Source organism: Pectinophora gossypiella, chromosome 11, assembly GCF_024362695.1.
Source record: "Pectinophora gossypiella chromosome 11, ilPecGoss1.1, whole genome shotgun sequence".
NCBI lineage: Eukaryota > Metazoa > Arthropoda > Insecta > Lepidoptera > Gelechiidae > Pectinophora > Pectinophora gossypiella.
Window position 1 is genome coordinate 13,005,016 of NC_065414.1, and position 25,846 is coordinate 13,030,861.

General features: G+C 37.8%; 1 protein-coding gene across 3 annotated transcripts in view; it reads left to right on the plus strand.

The window, feature by feature from the left end:
- The window catches only part of LOC126370552 (organic cation transporter protein-like), a 39,789-nt gene extending 17,343 nt beyond the window's left edge, over positions 1 to 22,446 (plus strand). The window contains exons 2-7 of one of the 3 annotated variants that reach the window (XM_050015460.1): positions 10,394 to 10,634; positions 15,148 to 15,364; positions 16,180 to 16,435; positions 17,875 to 18,492; positions 19,561 to 19,739; positions 20,514 to 22,446. In XM_050015460.1, the coding sequence (XP_049871417.1) occupies positions 10,471 to 10,634; positions 15,148 to 15,364; positions 16,180 to 16,435; positions 17,875 to 18,492; positions 19,561 to 19,739; positions 20,514 to 20,678 (1,599 nt within the window). In that variant the 5' untranslated portion in view covers positions 10,394 to 10,470 and the 3' untranslated portion in view covers positions 20,679 to 22,446. Of the gene's footprint in view, positions 1 to 10,393; positions 10,635 to 15,147; positions 15,365 to 16,179; positions 16,436 to 17,874; positions 18,493 to 19,540; positions 19,740 to 20,513 lie in introns of those variants that run through there. The other 2 variants (XM_050015461.1, XM_050015462.1) reach the window with 2 other exon arrangements.
- Positions 22,447 to 25,846: the final 3,400 nt, after the last annotated feature.

Here is a 25,846-nt window from a genome sequence, read left to right on the forward strand (position 1 = left end):
GATCGGCGTGAAAATCAGTGTTGCCCTCTGGGTAAATTTTCACTGAACCCTGGCCTTTTTTGGTGAACTGCGGCACCCATATACCTTTATGTTTTCCAACTAAATATTAATTTAATGTGTGTATATTTTAATGTTGTAAATGTATATGTGTGTCGTAGATTTTACCTAAATAAACTTTTTTATTATTTTATTTGTTTACATACATGTTCAATGTTATCTAGCGGCCAGAGTCGGTTAATAATCTTAAAGACCTGGATTCGATTCCCGATGGAAATATAATTATGCTCGTTACCTATAATCACTTTTGGAAACAGTCTCCAGTTGGTAAACAACAGAGTTTGGTAAGGATAGCAGTTTGATTTTTTTAACAGTTCAAAAAGTAAAGAAATAGTTTTACATACATATAAAGTCACGCCCGTAACAGCCAATGGGGTGGGCAGAGCTACAAGTAATCAGACGACAACTAGCAGGAAATTTAATATTTCAGAAAATAATCTTACTTTTGTCCGATTCCGTGCTTCGGAGGGCACGTTAAGCCGTTGGTCCCGGCTATTAGCCGTAAAAACACCTCCACCAACCCGCAGTGGAGCAGCGTGGTGGAGTATGCTCCATACCCCCTCCGGTTGATATTATGTCTATTATCCATGAAATTAGAAGGTTAAACCAAGGAAACTGTACAGCGCCATCGATACGTAGCCTGGAAAGTCCCTCATTCTATAATATGGAGCGTTTATTGCGTTGTAAAAGAAGCATTTACTGTGTGGTTAAGTTGTAACTGCGCGGTTAGCCGAGATTAGTTTACCTGTCATATGAACCGACCTTCGTACACCACAATAATAGCATTGAAGATTCCAACACGTGGGTTTTATTGTGTACTTATAGACATTCGTCTTTATGCACTTGCTGTTGATGTTTTTGATTAAAACACAACCCGGACACTCCGTTGCAAAATCTCGTTCTTGCCTAATGCCGCCTTAACCCGTGCGTGAGAGCGAGATAGGAGATAGTCCGCGCTCCCTTACTTATTGTTGGACGACTGTTGTCTCTAGCTGTTCATTCGTGAAAAATCGTGTTTTTAGCGACATTTTTTTTCTTTACTAGCTGTTCCCATTGGATAGATTTGATAGATTTGCGGTCACGATTTAGTCGTAATGATTTTTTATCGGTTTACGACTGTCGTGCTAGCCGTTCCCACTGACATGACAATCTGTTGTCACTGCAAAAATGCCGTAGACGACAGTAAATAGTGTCGTTCTATATGTAACACCTCCATTTAAAAATATAAGCCACGACACTTAAAACTACACGATTATCTGTCGTCACTACAAAGTGGGAACGCACCCTTACTTCTTAACGCCTTATAGTAGATGATGGAGAGGATTTATACCTAAATCAAGTTCACTCCAAGTTTGTATCGATGCGGGGTGTCCCTTCTATAAGTAGTATTACTGTTTAATCTATATTTAAACAAAAACTCATAACCAATTACAAACAAATAATTAGCACAAAAGGCGGCTTTATTGCTAAGGTAGTATTTTCTTCTAGGCAACCTTTTGTCGCCCAGTTGTAAGACCGCTTGACTCTCACTGTAAGGTCGCAGGTTCGAAATTCATGTTTTGATCATAAATACCTATCACGTGTTCAGCGGTGACGGAAAATATCGTGAGGAAACCGACGTACTCGAAAAATGCGTTTCGGGGGTATGTGTTTGAAGGTCAGAAAGCCAGTCGCGTCTGTAAAATAAAAATCAAATCTTCAGGCTAGATAAGCGGACCCTGTGACAACGAGAAAACACTAGAGAGATGATGAACCTTTAGTTAAGATATAATTTAAATAAACGTGTTGCGTGATAGGTAGTACAAAAATAAAGTAAGTACTTAATACTTAAATAAAATTAAACACTCAAGCAACATGTGGATTAATCTCGATAATTTTCTTTGTAGCTTTTTTTTGAGTTGTTTTTTTATGTTGTTCCCGTGTGATAGATAATGAGCTGAAGGTCACCTAAATACATAAAATAAAAAGTGGCAGAACGTCCTTGGGATCCTTACAATGCATGTAGGAAGCACGCTTCACTGGCCACATACGAACAATAATAACATTACCATACATGAGTGGAGTCTCATGTAGTTTACAATTACGTAAAGGTACAAACACGCTGTCCCGTAAAACTACATTTACAATATCTTTAAAACGGGCGTGACGCATAAACGCTCGTGTACATTGCAATATGTTTGAATTCGCCGCACGAAACACCGCTCAACGTCCCGCTTATCCGCATCCTTTAGGCCCTATCTATAATACGCGTAAGGTCTACATTTCAATAATTAAACAATGGCATTTTAGGTTTTACGGCCATTAATAATAGCAAGAATATTGAACTTAGGAATAACATCTAAGTAGAAAAAAATAAATGCAAACATCCGATTTCATCAAATTTTTCGCGTTACATACATAACATACAAAGAATAATAAAACACTATCCCTATTTAAGTAGGGCAGAAACCACAATCATAGAATAACGAATAATACTACGTAAAGAGCGGCAGTTCTCCGCTCCCCACCAGCGGCTGAGCTAAGTCTACCTCACCCCCCTCGGTCTTACTTTAGTCTTCAATCGTATGGGCGTCTGACGTCACACAAATGCGCGTGTACGATAACGTCAATGTGTAGTGTCTGTGTTAAACGAGGTGTTTTGTATGAAGTGTCTGGGGTGTGCCACAAACCATCAGCAAGTCAACAAGGCAGTGTCCGAAGACGAATATGGATTCTGTAGCTATGTGCGCCTTAAGTTAAAAATGCAACTTTATATTTACTCGCCATCCTAAATAACATTAAGTCATTCATCAAATGATACTTGAAAGTCATTGAAGTTCAAATAATATGTAAAGGTCTCGGGTTTGGAGGACACTGAACACCCATTTTTTGTAGCAAGTATTTGTATTTTAGACGATCTAAAAAGCTACTTTATTAATTTTGATGAGATTCTAGATTAACTCCGCCGATCTTCTTCTATCGTGCAGGTTGTGAGGTGGATTACCAACCTCATCAATCCTGGTGTCAGTGTTATTAATGGTCCCTGACATGACTCATGTAACGACTACGTACTTACATCAGTAAGTAGTAACCAGCACCAACGTCTGAAAGTGCTTTCCGAATCACGGATCATCTTACTTTCGGACAATCGGGTGATTAGCTTGCAATGTTCGAGGATTCGGGATTCGAACACGGGACCTTCGGATCGTGAGCCAGCGCTCAACCACTGGGCCTGGGGCCACTGGGGTCGTCATATATAGAGAGACAGGATGATATCCTCGTAAACATTGATGTATAGTATAGTATGAGACCTTGTAAACACGAAAAACGTCTGGAAACTTCTCACTCACTATCCAAATTAGTAAATGTTAATATCCCCGATACCTACTCCGCCCGGCGTGGTCGACGATTTCCCTCATAGAGCGCTTATCCCTATGGGCCCCCTCCGATGACGCCTTGAGCCTATGTCCTCGCTCAACTGAGCACTCTCAAGCACCATCGAGTCCTCATCCTGTCCATGTGCTTTTTTTTCGATCTATATCATCAGCCTATTTCCCAGAGCTGCTGGTTCAAGTCCTGTTTGAGTCGAGAGTGAGATAGGACTCTAACAGATTCACATAGGTGGACAATGAAGTTGGGAATACGGCCAAGTAGTGAATGTTATCCCAGGCAAATCTGCAATAAATCACATCAAAACATAAACTTAGGTAGATCACGCTATGTTAATGGAAATAATCTCATTTTTAGAAACCGCTTCTGTAAATAAATCGGACCTGTCAAATCTTCAGGTTAGGTAAGCGGACCCTGTGAAAAAACGGGATAATGCTAGGGAACTGAAAATTTTTAGAAACCGATTAATTAATCGATTTCTCTTTTTCGAGGGTTATAATTATAACCCAATAATTATAATAAAGACCAACGTATTAATTATGAATCCTTCAGAGAGAGATAGTCATACATTAGTATATTTCTAAATGATTATGGGAAAATAATACATAATTATTACAACGATTTAATCATAATATAACTACTTAAATGAGAAAAACACAACTTTTTTTTAAATATTCACCTGATGGTAAGTGACGATGTGGTCTAGGGTGGATCACGCTTACCTAGCAAATGCCTATTCACTCTAGCCTTGACGACTCCCAGACGACGTCTAGTTGTCCGTAGATGGAATGGAGTGGGTGGAACACGTGATCTTCCTGCGCACAGTCATCGAAGTGTATTCTAGACTTTGGAGTTATATTATAATTTAATCGTTATAATTACATAATCGAGGAGTTCGTTGGCGCAGCGGTAAACGCGCTCGGTCTGCGATTGTTGAAGTTAAGCAACTTTCGCAAAGGCCGGTCATAGGATGGGTGACCACAAAAAAAAAGTTTTCATCTCGAGCTCCTCCGTGCTTCGGAAGGCACGTTAAGCCGTTGGTCCCGGCTGCATTAGCAGTCGTTAATAACCATTAATCCGCACTGGGCCCGCGTGATAGTTTAAGGCCTGATCTCTCTATCCATCCATAGGGAAGACCCGTGCCCCAGCAGTGGGGACGTTAATGAGCTGATGATGATGACATAATACGTAAGTTAGCACTATTACTTTATTATATCTTACTTTTTGTTTGCTATATACAGAAACGGTGACTCATGCACATTGCGGGGTTTGAAGGGTGAATTTTACATAAGTATTGTATGACTCACTTGTACACGTTCAATTTATGCATTCAGATTGATTTTAATTGAAGCAATGTGTGAGTGAATTCCGAGAAATGATTTTAGGATCTCGCTAGACACAGACCGGTCTAAGGAGTAGAGCTTCTGATTTTATCAGGGCTGGTGGTAACCGTTCAAGAATAGAATAGAATAGAAATTGTTTATTATAATTTACGTTCACTATATTCTGTCCATTTTAATATTTATCCGTGATAGGCCGCTGTTGGCGACAACCTCTTGTTACAATCTTTTTACTCTTTGAATATGTTCTATTTTTTTACATTAGTTTGTTTTTATATTTGTTTTCTTTTTTCTGTCTTGTTCTCTTGTCCTTACTAGCGATAGTTGTAATAAATATATATACGAGTATACTATCGCGAATTAATGGCCCCGATTCGATTCCTGCAGACACCTCCTAATTTTATTTTAAGTTATACCTGTCATTTTCTCATTCGCCGAAAAGGAAAAGAACGGATGACTGACAACTGTTAATTTTAAAACGAATGACTTTAAGATATAGGGGGATTAAAATGGCCACATCGAAGCAATTCATCTAAGAAAGCAATATTGCTATTTGACATTTGTTTGCATTGCGCACTTTCTTTTATATGCACAAATATCAAATTGCAATAATGCTTTCTTAGATAAATTGGTTCGATGTGGCCATTTTGACCCCCCAGTTTGTATCTTATAAATAACTAGGTACTTACCTAAATATGCCTATTGTTTCTGTAAATTTTATAGACTTGGTAAGTACAGTCATGAGCAATATCATGTACCCACTTTAGAACCTTGTCACACTATCATATTTGACATTTAATGAGACTTACGGTATAATTTCTCAATTATGGTGACATCAGTGACATGGTTTCAAAGTGTATACATATTAGTACTCGTGACCGTACCTGTTGCCAATTATGTATACGTAAAGGTTATACGTAATGTGTAGAAACACATTATAGTTAGATTATCATTTTTTCGAAGCGTAAATAATAGTTATATGTTGTGACAGTAAAATAACATAGCATCTGCAATAAAATAACGAGCGCATAATGACTAAGAATACATCCTACATGAATAACATACAAAAGTCAAGCTCGTAATCCCTAAAAGGGCGGCCAGAGTATTTTTTTTTTTCATTCTCTCTTAGTACAATATAGAAGCAACTAAGGACATAACCAAAAGCTTATATCTTTGGAGTAGATTCTCCGTCCCCTTTTTCATCATCTTTTGGTATGATTTCCGGGATAAAATCAATCTTATATCCTTCTCTACGTCTGAAACTATCTCCATGCCAAATTTCATCTAAATCAGTTCAGTGTTTTTTAGCGTGTATTGTAGTATAAGGCTTATACTACAAATCTAAAAAAACTATCCATGTATACATAGTGTTAGTGACACCGCACCCGCAGCCCATGATTCTGAGTTAATATCAAGTGGAATTTTCCGTCGCGGAATTCATGGTATTTTGTGTTATACTTACATTGTTTTAGGTTTACGCGGTTATTATCATAATTAAAACACATAATAACGGGTTCTTACCGCGTTTAAATCAGGGATATGTCCACTCCAATCTCATCAGTCATCACGTGATCATGGCACTTGCAACAGTATCGAAATATCGGGAATCTCATATCCCTGATTTGAACGCGGTAAGAACCCGTTATTATGTGTTTTAATTATATTTTGTGTTTATTTCTTTTTAAATTATTTTAATTTCCATACTTTAGCAACGGAAAATCCCAATTGATATCAACTCAGTATCATGGTCTGAATGCAACCCTCAATGTTTTCGTGACGGTGTCATTAACACTCTGTATATAAAATAGTCTTATCCACACATCTCCATCACCATCACTAATTTAAGAGCCACACTCTTGTCGGTGTAGCATTCTCCATGCTACTTTTTAGGGAAAAAATGACCAATGTTAGGATTGGGGTGTAAAGTTCCTAGTGGCTGTGAGGGATGGTTGTCTTAAGATAAGGCTGAAATAAAAAAGTTCTTTTTTGCCGTGACTTATTGTAGATTTACCGCAGATGGCATTAACTACTAGGCCGGAGGTGAAAACATCCAAAATCTTGCAAAACTCACTGACTTTAATTTTAATTCGCACAAACAGTATGATACAGTAGTTGAATGGAGGACAAAAGGTCGGTGGGGAAGAGACAAATGTTGTCATAGTATTAAAAATATAAATTTAATGTTGAGGTTGCCAACACTCTTGCCTTCTGCCCCGCTGTATTCGGACGCGAGTGGGATGGCGACCAGAATAGTATATTTCAAAGCCGTACTGGGACTCCTGTCCTCCGCCTCTGAATAGAACTGACAGTTACCCCTTAGCGCCCCTTCCGTCCAGCATTGCCGTACCGATGGCTCCCATCTCGCCAGACATCTTATTAAGACAAATTAGTTCAATTAACAATAGGATTAGTTCAGTTAATTCATCAATTGACCTCTTACTCTCCAGTTAGTTAATTAATGACCTCTAGATACCAAACGTTATTGGACCAAAGGGTTTGATTAGATCAGGAATAAAAAATGACAAGTTATTGATTGGTTCGTTTTTAGGGTCTCGTACAGAAGCATATTACTAAACTTACATCTCTCAATCTATCTGTCTATCCCACTATAAACTCACGGTAATAATCCCTTACGGGGACGGTAGATCCACAATTCATTAGAAGAGACTCAAGAATAACTCTGACACCTTAGTTATTCTTGAGGTTGATAGACGACGGTTGATAGACGCGTTGAGGTTGGTAATATACCTCACAACCCACACGATAGAGGAAGATTAGAAGAGAACTTGCATCCACTATGGATACGAAAGCTTAGGACGGATTTGATGATCGCCCGGAGTCCATAATGTTAGAAAGTATACGATCTTACTCTTGGTTTTAACGACATCATCATCTTCCTAACGTTATACCGTTTTCATAGGGTCCGCTTACCTAATCTGAAGAATTGACAGGCCCGGTATTTCGGTTTTAACGACATTCGACATGTTGTCGGCGTATTTATTGGCTCCCAGTTAAGCATGGCAGCAAGCCATAAGATTTTAATAACAATAATAGTACAAATACAAGTATTAAGTACTTACATACACAATAACAAAATGACCATGAAGTTTGTCTATCGGACCTACTCCCTAGTTGATATGGCGGATCTAATGGTGCACATTGAATATTCATAAACACACACACTCTCACAGACACACACACGTACAGTCATGAGCAATATAATGTACCCACTTTAGGACTCTGTCGCACTAACATATTTGACATTTAGGGAGACTTCCAGTTCAATTTTTCAAAAAGTTAATGTGACATGGTACCAAAGTGTATACATAATTAATGCTCGTGACCGTACCTATACAATAAGAATCACACACTCATAATTTACATACATACGTACATAAACTTAGGCCTATTTCCCACCGGGGTAAGAAGAGACTATGGAATTGGATTTGCTTCGATTCTGGCGCACTTCTCTTGCCACATTCATGAATCGCCACCATTTGTGATGTTTGCCCAAAAGCCAATATACCACCCAGACCCAAAGTTAAAATACCACATAAATCCATTAGGAATTTATTTCCTTTTCTATGAAGAATGTGTGAGCAAAGCGTTTACGTTCGCCATGTGATCGGAATAATAAGTTCATTGCGGAGGCGAAATAACCAACGTTGTATACAATATACCTATATAACAGAGTGTTAGTGACATCGTAACGAATACTGAGGGGGGTGATTCAGACCATGATTCTGAGTTGATATCAAATGGAATTTCCTGTCGGAAAATGCATGTCTCTGTCTTTTAAAATTATTTTCATGTACATACTTTAACGTTTTACGTTTTAGGCACGTTAAGCCGTTGGTCCCGGCTGCATTAGCAGTCGTTAATAACCACCAATCCGCACTGGGCCCGCGTGGTGGTTTAAGGCCCGTTCTCCCTATCCATCCATAGGGAAGGCCCGTACCCCAACAGTGGAGACGATAATGGGCTGATGATGATGATGATGTACATACTTTTGCGATTGAAAACCCACTCCACTTGATATTAACTCAGAATAATTAGTTAAATCATCCCTCTCAGTATTCGTTACGATGTCACTTACACCCCGTATAAGTACGTATGGGTGTTAGTAACACCGTAACGAATACTGAGTGGAAAAAAGGCGCAAAATTTATGTAAAAAGAGCCTAACTAGGCAGATAAGACCAGTGTACAAGAAAGAACAATTTGAAAAGAGATAAAAAGTTTAAAAACTAATATCCGACTACGGAAAAATCGCGCTCTGTAAAGTATGAAACAAGAAAATTTTTCTCTGACATTCTTCCGAATAGTGATGTTAAGGAGATAAGATGTGGCCCTATGCCGTGGTAAATATACTCTTAGGACAGATTAGCATTCGACCACCGATATCTCCTAAACGTCACTAATCTAAAGAATCATTGTATTGTTTTCTCTATCCTTGTTATGTGTACAGTACATAATGTATCCATCACGCTTACTATAATTATGTAAACAGATCCCAACGCTCTTATTCACTATACTTAAGTTTCCGACCAAAACCATACTATGTAATTAACAAAACAAATAAAAACAAAACTTTGCAACGTTACACCGTATCCAAAGTTTCGCAAGTTGATTAAAACAAAGTAGTAGAAGCAAACTAAAGTCGATCCTAACTTTGTACAAAGATGGCCACAATCTAAGTAATCTTTTCTAATCCCTCCAAACAAGACTTTATACAGTTTTTAATGTTGCCATTTGGAATAGTGCTGCGTATTTCAACGAATATACGAATAAAAGTTCGGCGGAAATAATTATATTTCGATAATAAATCTTAATTTCTCTTCTATCCTCGTAACGCCAAGATTTCCAGACATAATAGTTAAACAATGGGAAGTAGAATAGGGAATAATACTACGTTAAGAACGGCAACTCTCCGCTCTCCACCAGCGGTTGAGCTAGGTTTACCTCACCCCCTCAGTCTTACTTTAGTTTTGAATCGTATGGCGTCAGACGCCACACACGCAGATGCGCGTGTACGATGACGTCAGTTTATATTGTCTATGTAAAACGAGCTGTTTTGAAGTATCCAGGTGTGAATCGGGTGTGGATTTGAACATTTGGTCTTACGACTCTGTGGCGGACCGAGGTCCGCATCCGGACCGCCAGCCTATTTTGTGCGGACCTAGAAGAATATAAGATTATTAATGTAAAAAATGTGTGATATTCAATTAAACCTGCGCTTTGTCTTGTTTCGAATGCTCATCGGATATCCAAAGTCAGCAGGCCTAACAAAATAACAGGCTATCAAGTTGTTGCTCTAAAGAAATCCGTTTCTTTTGTGTTAAAGTGTGTGTGTGTGTGTGTGTTTCCTCCACACTCATCAAACACTTCATATATGCACAGTGTCTGCTTACCCCGGTGGGAAATAGGCGTGAGTTTATGTATGCATGTATGTAGTAGATACTGAATAACTATAGACTACCATACGAAATGCTACAGAGTTGACCAAGTATTACGCGAATACTTTTCTATTTCTGCCGCGTATTTGAGCGAATATACGAATAAAAATATCCGTAGAAATACTCCACGCTACATTACTTACCAATCTTGAATTTCTCAATTCATTTCCAGAGCGTTTAAACGGACTTGCGAACTCGAGTCTCCGTTTGTCAACTCCACTCCGTTAAACCGTGGAACGAACGGTCCCAATGGAAGAGGGGAAGAAGGAAATCAATTTGGACTCCGTGTTAGAGAGCCTCGGACCCTACGGCAGATACAATTTGCTAAACTTCGTCCTATTACTCTTCCCAGTCCTGCTGAGCAGTTTCTTTGAATGCGGCTTCATATTTGAAGCGCAGGAACAATTTTACAGGTAAGCTTTAGCTTGGTTTTACACGAGACGATTTTTCATCTGGTTTGAAAGAGGGACTTTCCAGGCTACATTCTTCAAAAACAATACAATCTTGTATCTGTATTTTTGGGTATAAATAATGACCCTTGTTATTAAACCCAGGCACAATTACAACTTCCACCCATCATTATTCTGATCAAAATAAAGAGAAGCAATTAGGTAGTGATTCAAATATAAAAGCAACAATTATTTCTATATGTGCTTCTGCCGTTACATTCTATTTTTGAATAATTATACGTAGGTAATTGGGTAGTTTCCCAGGTCAAAGTTAAATTATGACATTTTGATTAAGTACTAAATAAAGACAGATTTAACGGTGACAAAAAACGTTTTTTTTTTCTATTTAACTTTATTTGTGAATCATAATAAAGAAAAATGTAATAATAAGTGCGACACTTTGTACAGAGCACATTCTCGCTTCTAATAATCAAACCGAAGCCATCTCCCTTCCCCTTTCTCTCTCTCTCACTCGCACACTCGTGACACGTTCCTAAACTTCACCTCTTAGACATCACGTTCATAATAATCTTTCATTCCTACATCCTCCGTTGTCCAGTAGTTGAGCGTTGAGCTGACGATCCGGAGGCCCCGGGTTCGAATCCCGGGGGGACATATCACAAAAATCACTTTATGATCCCTAGTTTGGTTAGGATATTACATACAGGCTGATCATCTCATTGTCCAAAAAGTAAAATGATCCGTGCTTCGGAAGGCACGTTAAGCCGTTGGTCCCGGTTACTACTTACTGATGTAAGTAAGTAGGCGTTACATGAGCTATGTCAGGGACCTTTGGCGGGTCAATAATAATCCTGACACCAGGGTTGATGAGGTTGGTAATTCACCTCACAATCCACACGATAGAAGAAGATTCCCACTTCAATACATATATCAGAGCGCGATAAATGTCGCCTCGTTTGCACCTGCCTTAATCTTCTAGATACAACTCTGCAGTGGAATTGAATTGGTCGGGTTATCGCGAGATGTTTTCTTTTCACACCGAAGTCTTTTTACTAATAAATGCCAGGGAAATGCTGAAAGCCCCTGACATGAATCATGTAACGACTACGTACTTACATCAGTAACTAGTAACCGGTACCAACGGCTTAACGTGCCTTCCGAAGCACGAATCATCTTACTTCTGGACAATCAGGTGATCAGCCTGCAACGTCCTAACCAAACTAGGGATCAAAAAGTCATTTGTCCCCACCGGGATTCGAACCCGGATCGTGAGCACATCGCTCAACCACTGTACCACAGAGAGTATGGGCTTATAACCTGTAACTGTCACTCTTCTTGTTATAACCCACGCAGCTGGGCTGACGTTGGTAAAGTTTCCTCTCCAAAGACACTGCATCACCCAGGAAGACAATAAGGAAACACAGGGCTGCCTAAGACCAGTGTCACGGTCTCGACCCTCGCTTGGGTCCACAGGAACGACAAGTCAGGTCGCCAGGTCTGCTGCAGGAGCTTGCCGTTTTTCGGGTTGGAAGCTAACGGGAGCTCCACACCGGATTTGATTTCGGAGATTACCTTCTCCTAGACAGGTTGCAGACCAATGTTAAGGCCTATCTGCCCCATAACGCTCATAAATACTTAATCATAATGCGCATTTTGGAAATAATCAGCGTATGCAATGACAGCCAGATGGTACAGATGACAATAAAACTTTGTATCTACCCGTGCTTCCATGGCTAAGCCTTAGGGTTGCCACCTATAGAGCGATGGCGACGCCAAGTCGGTTAATAAATGCCTTAGTCGGTTTTAACGACATGCAATTTTATTTTAAAATTAATTGATTACAGTGGAAGAAGCAAAAGTGGTGAGTCTCTACCTACCCCAACGGGAAGTAGGCGTGATCTTATGTCATCACCAGCCCTTTAACGTCCCCACTGCTGGGGCACGGGCCTTCCCTGTGGATGGATAGGGAGATCGGGCCTTAAACCATCACGCGGGCCCAGCGCGGATTGATGGATATTAACGACTGCTAATGCAGCCGGGACCAACGGCTTAACGTGCCTTCCGAAGCACGGAGGAGCTCGAGATGAAAACTTTTTTTTTTGTGGTCACCCATCCTATGACCGGCCTTTGCGAAAGTTGCTTAACTTCAACAATCGCAGACCGAGCGCGTTTACCCCTGCGCCACCGAGCTCCTCTTATCTTTTATTAGATCTTATGTACTTATGTTGAATTTGAATGAAATTTCACGCAGACAAAGCCACGGAATAAAACCTAAAGATTATCGGTCACAGAAAAATAGCAATTTTCATTATTTCAAAGGGTTATTTATTAAAAGTTGGTATCAATAACGAATAAATTGAAAACAAAATTATTACGAAATGCTGAATATAATTTAATCTCTCATAACGTTTGTACCATTGGCAATTAATTTGTATGAGCTGGCTATTTGTACGCAGATATCAAAGAACCACTGATTGACTATATTGAGTGCTTATAAGCTTGGTATTTAGTGGGAACATAGTCTACTGAATTCTAGTGAGACCAGTTAATATGGTGGACTTTCGTAAGTGAAATACGTAGATAGGTACTTTCGGAGGCGTTCTAAATATCTTCTCGAATGTTCCATTTGACCCTTATTTAAAGCCATCACTTAAGAAAAAATCATGCATATAAATACTGCTACTGCTGCGCGCAGTCCTCTCATAATCGATTAGGACCAATTAGGAACACAACTTTTAATATAGGGTGTTGTCGGAAAATTTTAGTGCTTTTTAAAATTTTCAGTTCCATACTTTTGCGACGGATAATTCCACTTGTTAATAAAGAATCGTGAGCTGATTTATCTCCCTCAGTAGATATTCGTTACGATGTCACTAACACCCTGTAAAATTTTATTTATATCGATATGCACACAGGACTTTTCCTACTGCATTGGGTATACTGTGACAGAGTTCAAAAAGGTTTAATTGATGTACTTAGCAATAAAATAAATCAGTGGGATGATTTATTAAAGTAGATAGTTGACTTTAAGACTAAAATTGTAATTGATCTAAAATTATCTGTTTATATAACCACGTTAGGATACAGACAATTATTAAATCTTTAAACAAAAAAAAAATGTCACAAAGATCTCACTCTCTTACCGCCTGTGTATATTATTCAGTTTGGCTATTAAATCTTCAAACACATCTCATCTCTGTAGTGTAGGGTTGGGCTTGCCTGGAAGTCCTGCGTTCAAGTCAGTCGATTACTAAATCTTTTAAGGGGCAATGTATACGTTTTTACAATAAGATTCCCATTGACATTCAGAATTTGCCTTTCAACTGTTTTAAGACAGTAGTTAAACAAAAACTTTACAAAAAAGGCTATTATAAAGTTAGTGATTATTTAGAAGATATGAATGCTGATTATCTGTCTGAGAACTGACATTAGGCAGCTAAATTACTCAATTGTATACTAATATTTTACGTATATGTTTTTTTTTTTTTAAAAAAAGAACGTCTAGGGCCCTGTGCCGAGGTTTTTCTTGCAGCTTCGTTTCCCCGGCTATACAGGTTGTGAGAAGCTGCAGTAGTTTTAGGCGGATGAGACGTTGGTTATGTAAAAATTGACGATTCAAAGTGTAACTATGTTACCTACTGAATAAAGATAGTTTTGAATTTGAATTGCCATATCGTTATAACATGACCAATAATAAAATCTTTTACTAGGGTTGGTGAGATCGGTCATCGGCCGTACGATCCACACGAGATTATGGTGATCAGGGGGCAAAAAGGCCACATTGAACCAGTTCATGTAAACAAGCAATATTACTCACACGCGCGCCCAGAATTTTGTCCCTTTTGCCGTCGAGGCTTCGGGTGTGTGTGGTCGGCGACCAAGGATTTCATTCCCGCGATAAGGGCTTATTACACCTAGCTACCTGTCTGACAGGCTAGATGCGTCAAGGTAACGGATGGTTTCCATGGTTACTCCCCCCAACACGCTCGATATCGTGGTTTTCATGGTTACGATCCGCCGATTTGCTATTAGTCTACACGATCTGATCGGGAAACGCGAGTTGGTGGGGAGTAACCATGGCAACCACCGTGACCTTGACTTATCTAGCCTGTCGAACGGGTAGGTGTAATAAGCTCTTTAGGGAGGCACTTGAGGGACCGCGGTAGGGACCCTGCGCTGGCTCGTTCCTGGTTCAACAGGTTTCTTTGGCAATAATGCGCGGTAACGCAACCAGTATAAAGGTTATGCGCATCTTTGAACCAGGTACGAGAGGGGGCGGTAATTTAGATTGACCTGCATTGTTTGTGTAATAATTTAATGTTTTTATTGTAAAAAAAAAACAAGCGCTAGTGCTTTTTGCCATTGGTTAGCATCACATACTTCTATAAGCGTATATTTAAAATTGCATTATTTGCTTCGATGTGGCCTTTTTAACCCCTCAAATGTGACTGTGCTCAACTGTTAAACTGCTTCCTATAAATAGCAGCTTTATTAAAAAAAACCATTCCATTTTCAGATGTGAAGTATATGGCTGTGAACAAAGATTTAACGACACATCTTGGATAAACTTCGCCATACCACTGGACCCTAAGAAGAATAAGCCGTCGTCATGCGAGCAGTACGCCCCAATAGACGAGCTGAGCCTCCAATGTACCCCAGATGCCTTCAACAAGAGCAAAACCATACCCTGTCAAAGCTTTGTCTATGAGGAAGGGTATTCTTTTGTCAGAGAGGTGAGTCCTTAGTTATCCTTAGACACCAAAAGACAACTTTTAGCAATAATTAGTATTACAATCCTAAATGGATATGACGAACCGTGTTGGGGCTAAGGAACGTAATCCAGACTCAAGATCGCTAATTCGAGATCCGAAATATTGGAAACATCATCTAGTTCATAAAAAAATTTAAAACTGCTTGTTTGTGATAGTGAGATTAATTAAAACAATTTTTTTTCTTTGACAGAAAACAAAAACATTTATAATAATATTACTAACTAAATAAATGAGTTTTCTTCAGCATAATCAAAACAAAAAGTATAACTCAAGGAGATTCACGCAATCCAGTCAATTTCGAATGGGATCTCGTCATAATTATTATGCTTCGGTATTGATCCCAAAAAATTTGACGAGGTCTCGCGAGATCCAAATTGCATTCTCTAGTTGGGATATTTTACCAGCATATGGTTTAGGATTTCGCATGCTGATCACTCAATTGTCCGAAAGTAAGATGATCCGTGCTTTGGAGGACACTTTAGCAGTCGGATCCGATGTACTATTTAGTAACTTAAGTACGTATGTAAGGTAAGTAAGTATGTAGCCGTTACACGAAGCATGTCAGGGGCCTTTATTTATTAGTGGCTCAATAGTAACCAAAAACGAGCATAATCTGCTTAAGCTTTGTAATGTGACAGTAATTGGTATCCTACCAGATGGTAATAATGAGATTATCGATAGAATCATATACTATATATATGAAGCCCTTATTTGTAACCAATAAATGCATCCAAAAAATTCACTCATTAGCACCTCGATTCCTTTGGTCCTCACAGTTCAATCTTGGCTGCCAAGAATGGAAACGCGCGCTGGTCGGAACGGTTCACAACTCGGGGATGTTTGTCACCATGCTTATCACTGGAGCCATATCAGACAGATTTGGTCGCAAGATCGCCATCGGAGTCGCTTCTCTGGCCAGTTTCATCTTCGGAATGGCTCGAGCATTTGTTCCTGATTATCTGACTTATTTGTCCATGCATTTCTTGGAAGCCGGATTGGGAGGCGGGTTGTATCCTTCTGCTTATGTTATGGGTGAGTATTGCAATATAATATACAGGGTGTTAGTGACATCGTAACGAAAACTTTGAGGGGTGATTGAGGCCATGATTCTGAGATGATATCAAGTGGAATTTTCCGTCGCAAAAGTATGGAATTGAAAATAATTAAAAAAAAAACACAAAATTTTTCAGGAATATTCAGACTGAAAATTCCACTTGATATCAACTCAGAATCATGGTCTGAACCATCCCCCTCAGTATTCGTTACGGTGTCACTAACACCCATAGGTACCTACTTGTATGGCTACCGTATGTACTTGTGTGGGGTGTAAGTGACATCGTAACGAATACTGAGGGGGATGATTCAGCTGATTATTCTGAGTTAATATCAAGTGGAATTTTTCATCGCAAAAGTATAGAATTGAAAATAATTTAAAAAAACTAAAAAAAAAAACATGAATTTTGCGACGAAAAATTCCACTTGATATTAACTCAGAATCATGGCCTGAATTATCCCCCTGAGTATTCGTTACGATGTCACTAACACCCTGTATATATAGGACGGTTAAAAATGAATACAAATTACAATAGGCAGCCTTTTTGTTAAAGATCGATTTCTGCTAGGCAACCTTTGGCTGAAAGAAGTAAATGTATTAGAGCACGAGATATTTCAAAACAAATAATGATCCTATAAACATACACACATACATACATATATAAATCTAATATTATAATAATTACATTATTAGGTAATCAAAAAAATAATTTCAACTTTATGCCTAGAGGAAAAGTTATTATCTGGCAATATTACTTACTTAATTACGCAACCACTTATCATAAAATTGTGTAGTTACATTGTCAGGGGTTGTTTTTTTTTTTATACCGATGTCTTCGTGAATAAAATATATCTCTCGGGCTATGTCTAGTATATGCTAGTAAAGTTTAACAACTGAGCCACGTAATGGATGAATAATAAATAGAATTTAGCTTCAGTAATACCGCAAAATGCATATTACATAGATGCAAATCAGTATGCCTCATAAAACTCTCCTAATTAATGAATGTATTTGAATTGGCTATTGAATTCAAAATTATTGGGCCAATAGGACGTTGCTCTGGCATTTACATAATACACATACAATCAGTAGCTTAGCTTGGTCCGTCTTTGAGATATTTGACTTCATTCGATTGAATTACAATAGGTCAATAGTAATGTTTTTTTATTAAAACTCACTATAACACGTGTTCACTATAACATGCAACTGCTATAAAAATGTTAAAGTATTTATCTTAATTACTTATTGTTAATTTTCTTTTGTCTAATGTCCTTTTTCCATAGAAGCCATCAGCCAAGTAGTCGCAGTTTTTACTGCAATATTGGACTACTATCACAAAGAATTTAACAACAACTTCTGTCACTATTTTATGTATACTCCGATACGGTTATGTATTATTTATTCTATTCTTCCACAGCGGTGGAACTGGTTGGCCTCAAACAGCGGGTCATTGTATCGGCCATGTGCAATATGACCTTCGTCATCGGCGTAGTCCTGATTGCTCTCCTGGCCTGGTTCGTCAACAACTGGAGAACATATATCATCATTCTCTACGCCCCCGCCATCATTGTAGGAGTCTACGTCTGGTTTATGAACGAAAGCGCAAGATGGCTTCTCTCCAAAGGACGAAGGGATGAAGCCGTCAGAATACTTAAGAGCGCTGCCAAAATCAACAAGCTAGACCCCCGGAAACTGGAACTCGATTGTCTAGGAGACCCGTTATTGAAACAACAAAACCAAACCGGGGATAAAAAGTCACAGTTCTCAAAGGCAATACGGTCAAGCATAATATGGAAAAGACTTCTAATCTGTTCCTTCCTTTGGGTCACCTGTTCCTTAGTCTATTATGGATTATCAATAAATTCAGTGAACCTCAGTGGGAATAGATATGTGAGCTTCATGTTGGTGGTGCTGGTGGAAATACCAGCTTATATAGTAGTTGCAATCGTGTTGGATAAGTATGGAAGGAAGAAAACGCTGATTCCATGCTACCTGCTTTGTGCGGTCACTAGCTTGCTGTTCGCATTCTTGCCTTGTAAGTATGTAACATTAATACTCAACTAATTTCTGATTGCTTAATTTTTGTGTAAAAACTTTCGTGCAAAACCAACACTTCTGGTGTATAGTTCATCACATTACTGCCATTTACTTTATTTAAAATTGAAATATAATAGAATAAAGAAGTCGTACCATCTTTGATATTGGAACGACAATCGCGTATAAGTAATTGTCGTTTTTAAAGAGCAAAGCAAGCAACACGAGAATAATCAATTAGTATTTTTTACATACGTCATTTGTATTTGCTGATTTATACACTAATCGTCTAATGTTGATAAAACAAATTACTCCAGATGCACCTTACATTGACCCAGATATATAGAAATACTAAACACAAAAACTACACGTGTTGTTGAAGTCAACAAATAAAATATAAATAAATATTTTTCTAACAAATATCCAAAACAATAGCTCTACATAGATACTGTGCTACTTTCAAACACTATTGTTGTCAATATAGTAACATCGCTAGTACCTATTCTAAACTATATTGACACAATGACCAGTTTCTTTGTTCGATAATCCGTCAACAATGCCGAAAAAATAATATGTTTATCAATAATACTATTTGACATAGGTACACTGAATTTCAAAAGTGTTCATTGGTATTTTGAAACCTCAGTAAATTAATCAGCAACAATTAGGAGGCATTCAATAGCCATCATTTCGGTAATTATGTTTTTTATCTGATTTTTTTGTCTCAGAGACACAGTAGGTATGACCTATAATAATGTCTTTAACTTCCATCTGTCAATACGTTATTCATCGCTGTCTATTTTCAATACTCATAAATTGAATCTAATCTCTTATATAAATAGAAAAATATATTGTGTTCTTTGAATCTTACTTTTCTTGAATCTGTTTTAATATTAGAGATATATTCACCTTTTTCTGTATTCTTGAAACTATAAATGGAAAAATAATCTTTATTATGGAAACTTCATTTCCAACCTTGGAATCTCCCATGTCTCCGCCCCTGATCGCCGCACTACCCTCGCAAACAACATAAGGGAAATTTTTCAAAGCAGATTCCGTTTGGTCGCAGCGAGTTGGTGGTCAGTGCCGCTATACCTGATCGGCAAGTGGAGTGTCACCCTGGCGTACAGCTCTGTGTACATCTACGTGTCCGAAGTCTTCCCTACGAACATGAGGCAGACGCTGATCAGTGTTTGTTCTACCGCTGGAAGGATCGGATCGCTTCTTGCTCCTCTCACTCCTTTATTGGTAAGTATTTTTACCCGACTGCGACGAAACAAAAACAGAATGCCAATTTGTCCTAAGAGTTTGCTTACCACGGCATAGGACCACGGCTATCTTCAAACATACCAATTTTCTTGTTTCATACTTTTTGGAGTGTAATTTTTCCGTAGTCGGGTTTTAGTTTTTAAATTTATATTTTTACTTGTTTATTTCACATATTATTTTTTTAACTTTGATTACACGGTTTTGATGCATAGCATCGCTAAAACACGGCTGGTTTGTCTCGATGCTAGAAAAAATCAAATTAACAAATATTAAAATTTCACGGTGTCTGGTAAACCTAATACAATACAAAAGAAGTTCATAACAAAACACATAATTCTTCATTGCACAAACAAAAGAAAAATAATACACTAACTACAAATAAATAGTCGGTGGCCTTATCACTAAATAGCAGTTTCTTCCAGGCGATTTCTAGAGTGATTTCATGTGCCAGCCTAATAACAGCATAATAAGTAAATTACTGTGTTATCGTCCGTCACACAATGTAATGATAGCTTTATATACGTAGGAAAATATTTAGACTTTAAAAGCAGAATCGAGTTCAAAGAAGTTTGGTGGGGCTAGTAGCTCCAAACTCCTCCACCAAACCACACCAGAGCAGGCCTGTGGAGTATGCGTCATACCACTGTTTGATTATAGGGATGCCTGTGCCGAGCAATGGGACGTAATATATAGGCTGTTTATGTTTTGTATATTACCAAGAATCCTCCCCATAACGTGTACTGTCTCTTGCAGTCTCTCTACCACAAATCCATGCCGACGGTCATCTTCGGAGGCATGTGCCTCATCTCAAGCATGTTGGTACTGATGCTGCCAGAAACAAGGAACATGAGACTTCCCGACACCATTGAGGAGGCCGAACACCTCTCCAGGATGAGGAGGAAATCAGACGAGGGATAAATGATGAGTGTGAACTCTTAGACGGTGGGAAGCGAGAAAAGACAAATTTTAATTTTGTATCGGAAATTGTTTTCGAATTTGATTTTGATTTCGAATTTAGGTCGAGAATTGTTTCCTAATTTTGATTTCTGTTATTTAATATCCCTGGTGGATGCTTATATATAACTTGTCGTGATTCATAATGGCTTATTCTGTTGCAAAACTGTATTTTGAATGAAGTTTCTTTCTATTCCTTTTTTTTATGTCTTTTATGAAATTTTGGGCATAAAATTTATAAAGTCAGTCTGAGTATTCGCATCCATTCAATTTATGTTCAAAAAGCCGTATTAAAACAGCTGTATTTTATTCTTAAAAAGAAATTTAAATACTTCAATACCCCGATAATTGGAGATATTTAAATAATTACTTAACTTATGGGTAAATATTACGGCAAAGAATAAAAACAATATTATTATTATATTATTGTTTTATTATATCCTCGTAAGGCCCGGATTTCCAGACACAATAGTTAAACAATGGGATTTGGATTTTAAAAGACATCTGGGCCTTACGACCATATATAAGACGGCGTGGCTGTTAAATTAATTATGATGACAAAATATTACGGTCCGTTTAAAATTACCTATTCCAAAACCATATTTTAGTCACCACATCTCAACTCAAACCAACACATAAAATTATAAATATAATTTTCAGCTATAATAGTTTTATGATTTCCTAAATCAACTAAAGCATAAAATGCATCCACAATAAATGTTCCATTATGTAACTTTGTTACAGGTTTTACGATTTATTTTATTGCTGTTATTTTAAGAATAACATAAGGTATTATTCTTAAATGTATTTGCAAGGACTTCAAATTGGTTTGGTAATAACTTTGTCCTCTGTACTCGTACCATTACGTTGGCTACCATCTCGAATTTTAAAGGTCGTAAATGCCGAAAAATTGTAATAAATTCGCACATTTTTACAAGTCGTACCTACATGAAATAATAAATCTTATAACGTAGAAATTTCACGGAAGTCCAGATATGTCCGAAAAAATCTGGGAAGTGGTGCGAGGAAAATCTTTAAAAATAATTTATGTATGATTTTATACATAAAGTGCTAAAATGTAGGTAAATTAATCTTCCTGTCTTTTTAAGAGATACAGTGAAAAAAACCCATCGTCTAAGAAGGATTAATTATTTTTACAATTAGTTATAAAATGTTATCATTTTTTGTATTTACCTGCGAGAAAATAATATTTCTCGAATTTAAGTAATACGTTGTTACTTAACTCGAATAATGCCAACAATGTACTTTACAATCACTTAATTTTTATTATAATAATTACAATAATTTTGTATAATTCCCGTTAAAATAAATATAATTATTATTATGCTTTACTTATTTATTTTTTACAATTGATAAATGTATCAAATTCACATTTACCAAAAATTTGAATTAGTAAATTTGTGATTGCCAGTTTTTTTAAACTGTGTTCGACTGTCAATTTATGTTTCTTAAATTGCCGTTTGCAGTATTTCATTTATTTTTAAGCATGCACTTTTTATTTTGTAGAAAATGTAGCTGTATTATGTATGATGTAGCTTGGGACCAATGAAAAAAAAGATTTTGTTTCAGTGAAATAGAGTATCAATAAGCTTGAGCATTTGGTAACAAGTATTTATTTGTCTAATATTTAGTACAAACAAACGCATTGTTAAATTAACAATTTTTACAATAAATATTTTTTAGAAGTTTCAAATAAATAATTTACTGTTTTCTTTTTGTTATATCTTTTCCTTTGCAACATACTGCAAAACAGCTGTTACTAGTTACTAGACCACGGAAGCTGTTACTAGTTACTAGACCACGGAAGTTGTTACAAGTTACTAGATCACGGAAGCTGTTACTAGTTACTAGACCACGGAAGCTGTTACTAGTCACTAGACCATGGAGACTATTGGTACATCGTTAGATGTTCTGATTGCTCATGACATCCATCTTAGAACTTCATATCAAAAATGGCCGAAAGGTATAATATCCCAATAAGCATTATTGGGTTAGTGGGTATATAACATAAGGTCATGACTATGTTCCTAATTAGGCTTGTCAATGGTGCATTCGTTGCAAAATGAACTAAGTACCCACGCTTCACCGAGCTTTTTATGTATATGTAAGCAGATATGATATATTTTTTTAAGTGTAGCTGTAAACCCATTGCCATGTCAGCTTAATCTTCTTCTAATCCCTTTATCCCCTGTTATAGGGCTCGAATAATAGATTGCCACTCCTCGCGTCAGCTTAATAGATCATGTATTTTATATAATTTATTTGTGGTAAGTTTATGTACGTATGCAGTAAGTGTATAACTTGCTTTACTTAACCCAGCTACCAGGCACTTCGGGCAGTTAAAGTTAACGAGCGGTTTAACTGTTACCTAGTTGAACCACCTGGTACGCTCACTTTAAATATTTAACCGTGCTTAAGAAATTACTTAAGTTAACGCATGCGCGCAGGCAAGTACCTAGTTTGGCTGCCTAAAAGCAAAACATAGTAAGGACTAACTTAATTTTTTTAATGTTCTACTTCACCTAATGAAGTTTTAAAAAAATGTTTGATCGTCGTAGCTCTACAACTTACGTCGCCCAAAACGTGAATTATTTTATGAACTTTAATCCTATCTAATGTTGAAATCATGATCGCCCTGTTCGGAGAACGCATCTCAGGGGGTTAAAATGGCCACATCGAAGCGATTCATCTAAGAAAGCAATATTGCTATTTGACATTTGTTTGCATTGCGCACTTACTTTTATATGCGCAAATGTCAAATTGCAATATTGCTTTCTTAGATGAATCGCTTCGATGTGGCCATTTTAACCCCCCAGATCGTAGTACCATGGACTCGAATCCCGGATCGGGATCTGAACCACTTTTTTTACGTGACTTATTGTAGATTTGCCGCAAATGGCATTAACTACTTGGCCAGACAAATGGGGAGCACTGAGGGCTCACCCGGTACAAAATTTAAGACAACAGGCCTGAGGGCGGCCAGTTGGCCCGATTACTGTAGCCAAAAAAAAGACGAAAAAAAAAGGATTTAAATTTTTGAATGGACACAATTAGTCTGTTTTATGACATGCTCGTCGCAACACAGCTGAATGCTTTCTTACATACATACATACATAAACTCACGCCCGTAATCCCTGATGGGGTGGGCAAAGCCACAAGTAATCAAAGACAACTTGCAGCCACTGAATGGTTTCTTGGTTTTTATTTGCTCCCAATCAATGTTACTATATAGTTTGAACACACGTTGTCATTACCACAAAGTAGCACGCTCTGTTGATGCGAGAAATAAAAATATTGCGCCTCTATAGGTTAACCCCATTCCTCCTAACATAGAAGCATGTACGAAATATTAAAAAAAAGTATTTTCGCAATATCCCTGCAGCGTACATTTGCGGACATATTGGAGTAGTATTTGGAGTAGTATTGACAGTTGCAAGTTGGCGAACTATCGGCAGACCGGCGAACGTACTGCCACAAACTTTTCTATTCCGCGACTTTCTTTGGCGATAGCTTTTGCTGTAAACCCGATAAAATATCTTTCTAATACGTACTATCACTACAGGATTTTATGACGTGTCTTATTGTAGATGTGCCGCAAATGGCATTAACTACTTGGCTGGACAAATGAAGAGCACAGAGAGCTCTCACCCGGAAAAAATTTAAGACAACAGACCTGAGGGATACAATCGCTCATAACAATATATTCATCATGATAGAAAGGGGGTTCGATACAAACTACTCAACTACGGGTAGGTGGAGATGTTTGGACTAGTAGCCCTGTTCATTTAGGGTATGTTTATGTGTTAGAAAGGACACAATGCCTGTAGACATTACGACATGCCCGAGAAGACACGCAGCTGAACGACCAGGAGCTTCTGTGAGAGCAACATGGTGGCGAGTTATAATTTTAATAATCTTAACACGTTCACTGTGTATGAACCACATGTGAGGCAGTAAATTTGAAGCTCATTCGTGCATGTCCAATACTTGGGGCACACTTTTTCTTGCCATAGTGTGTCTATGTACAAAAATTCAAATGTGTTTATCGAGAAGTAACATTGCATGTGAGGGGTTGACATCTAATTATATAAGTTATTGTAAGTTATGTGTTACTCCGTGTTTTTTTATATTATATACTAGCTTTTGCCCGCGACTCCGTCCGCGTGGCGTGTTATAAAAGAAAGATCTTTGTGTGTGTGGGAGAAAGGTTAAAAAATGCTTAATTTTATATTATATATAATAAATATATATATTTGTTTTACATTTGTTACTGTAGTGTCCCTTTATAATAAACGTTTCCTTCTTTCTTTCTTTCTAATTTTCAGTTACACAGTGATCGAGTTATTTATTTATTTATTTGTACACAGTATAACAGATGTTTGTGTCATGTTATGGAATGTTTAAAGTCCCGCTGTCGAGAACCAATCTTGGTTGGTACTCGCCGGTTACTTGCGCGACGGATGCTTAACGCCCTGGCCCTGGACAACCCGGACGTTGACCTGTACAGCTGTTCGGTGGCCAAATTCACAGATGTGGCATTTCGCTATTGTTCTAGTTGTGCTTCGGAGGGCACATTAAGCCGTTGGTCCCGGCTATTAGCCGTAAAAACACTTCCAGCAACCCGCAGTGGAGCAGCGTGGTGCAGTATGCTCCATACCCCCTCCGGTTGATTGAGGGGAGGCCTGTGCCCAGCAGTGGGACGTATATAGGCTGTTTATGTTATGTTATGTCTAGTTAAATAATAATAATTGTTATGTCTTATATGTGTTTGCTTCAGTCGAATTGGTTTTTACTGTAATGGCTGAATGTAAAACTGTAAAAACAAAATAAATAAATAGATGGAAGAAACATACAAAGAAAACAGTCAGTACAGATAAGCTTATCTCTAAGAAAAAGGATTTTTCCAACTGACCTACGTGCAAAGGAGACATGCAGTGTATAATACATTAGAAAGACACCTATATTATGTTATGTTTTTATGTGTCAGGATCGAAGCAAATTGTATTCGATATGTTGGCGTCAGATCTAGCAACCCCCGTTGCCTAGGTTTATTGATTATGTGGCGCATAGCAACGGAATTGTAAAGTAAGGTTTTTAATTATTATAATTTT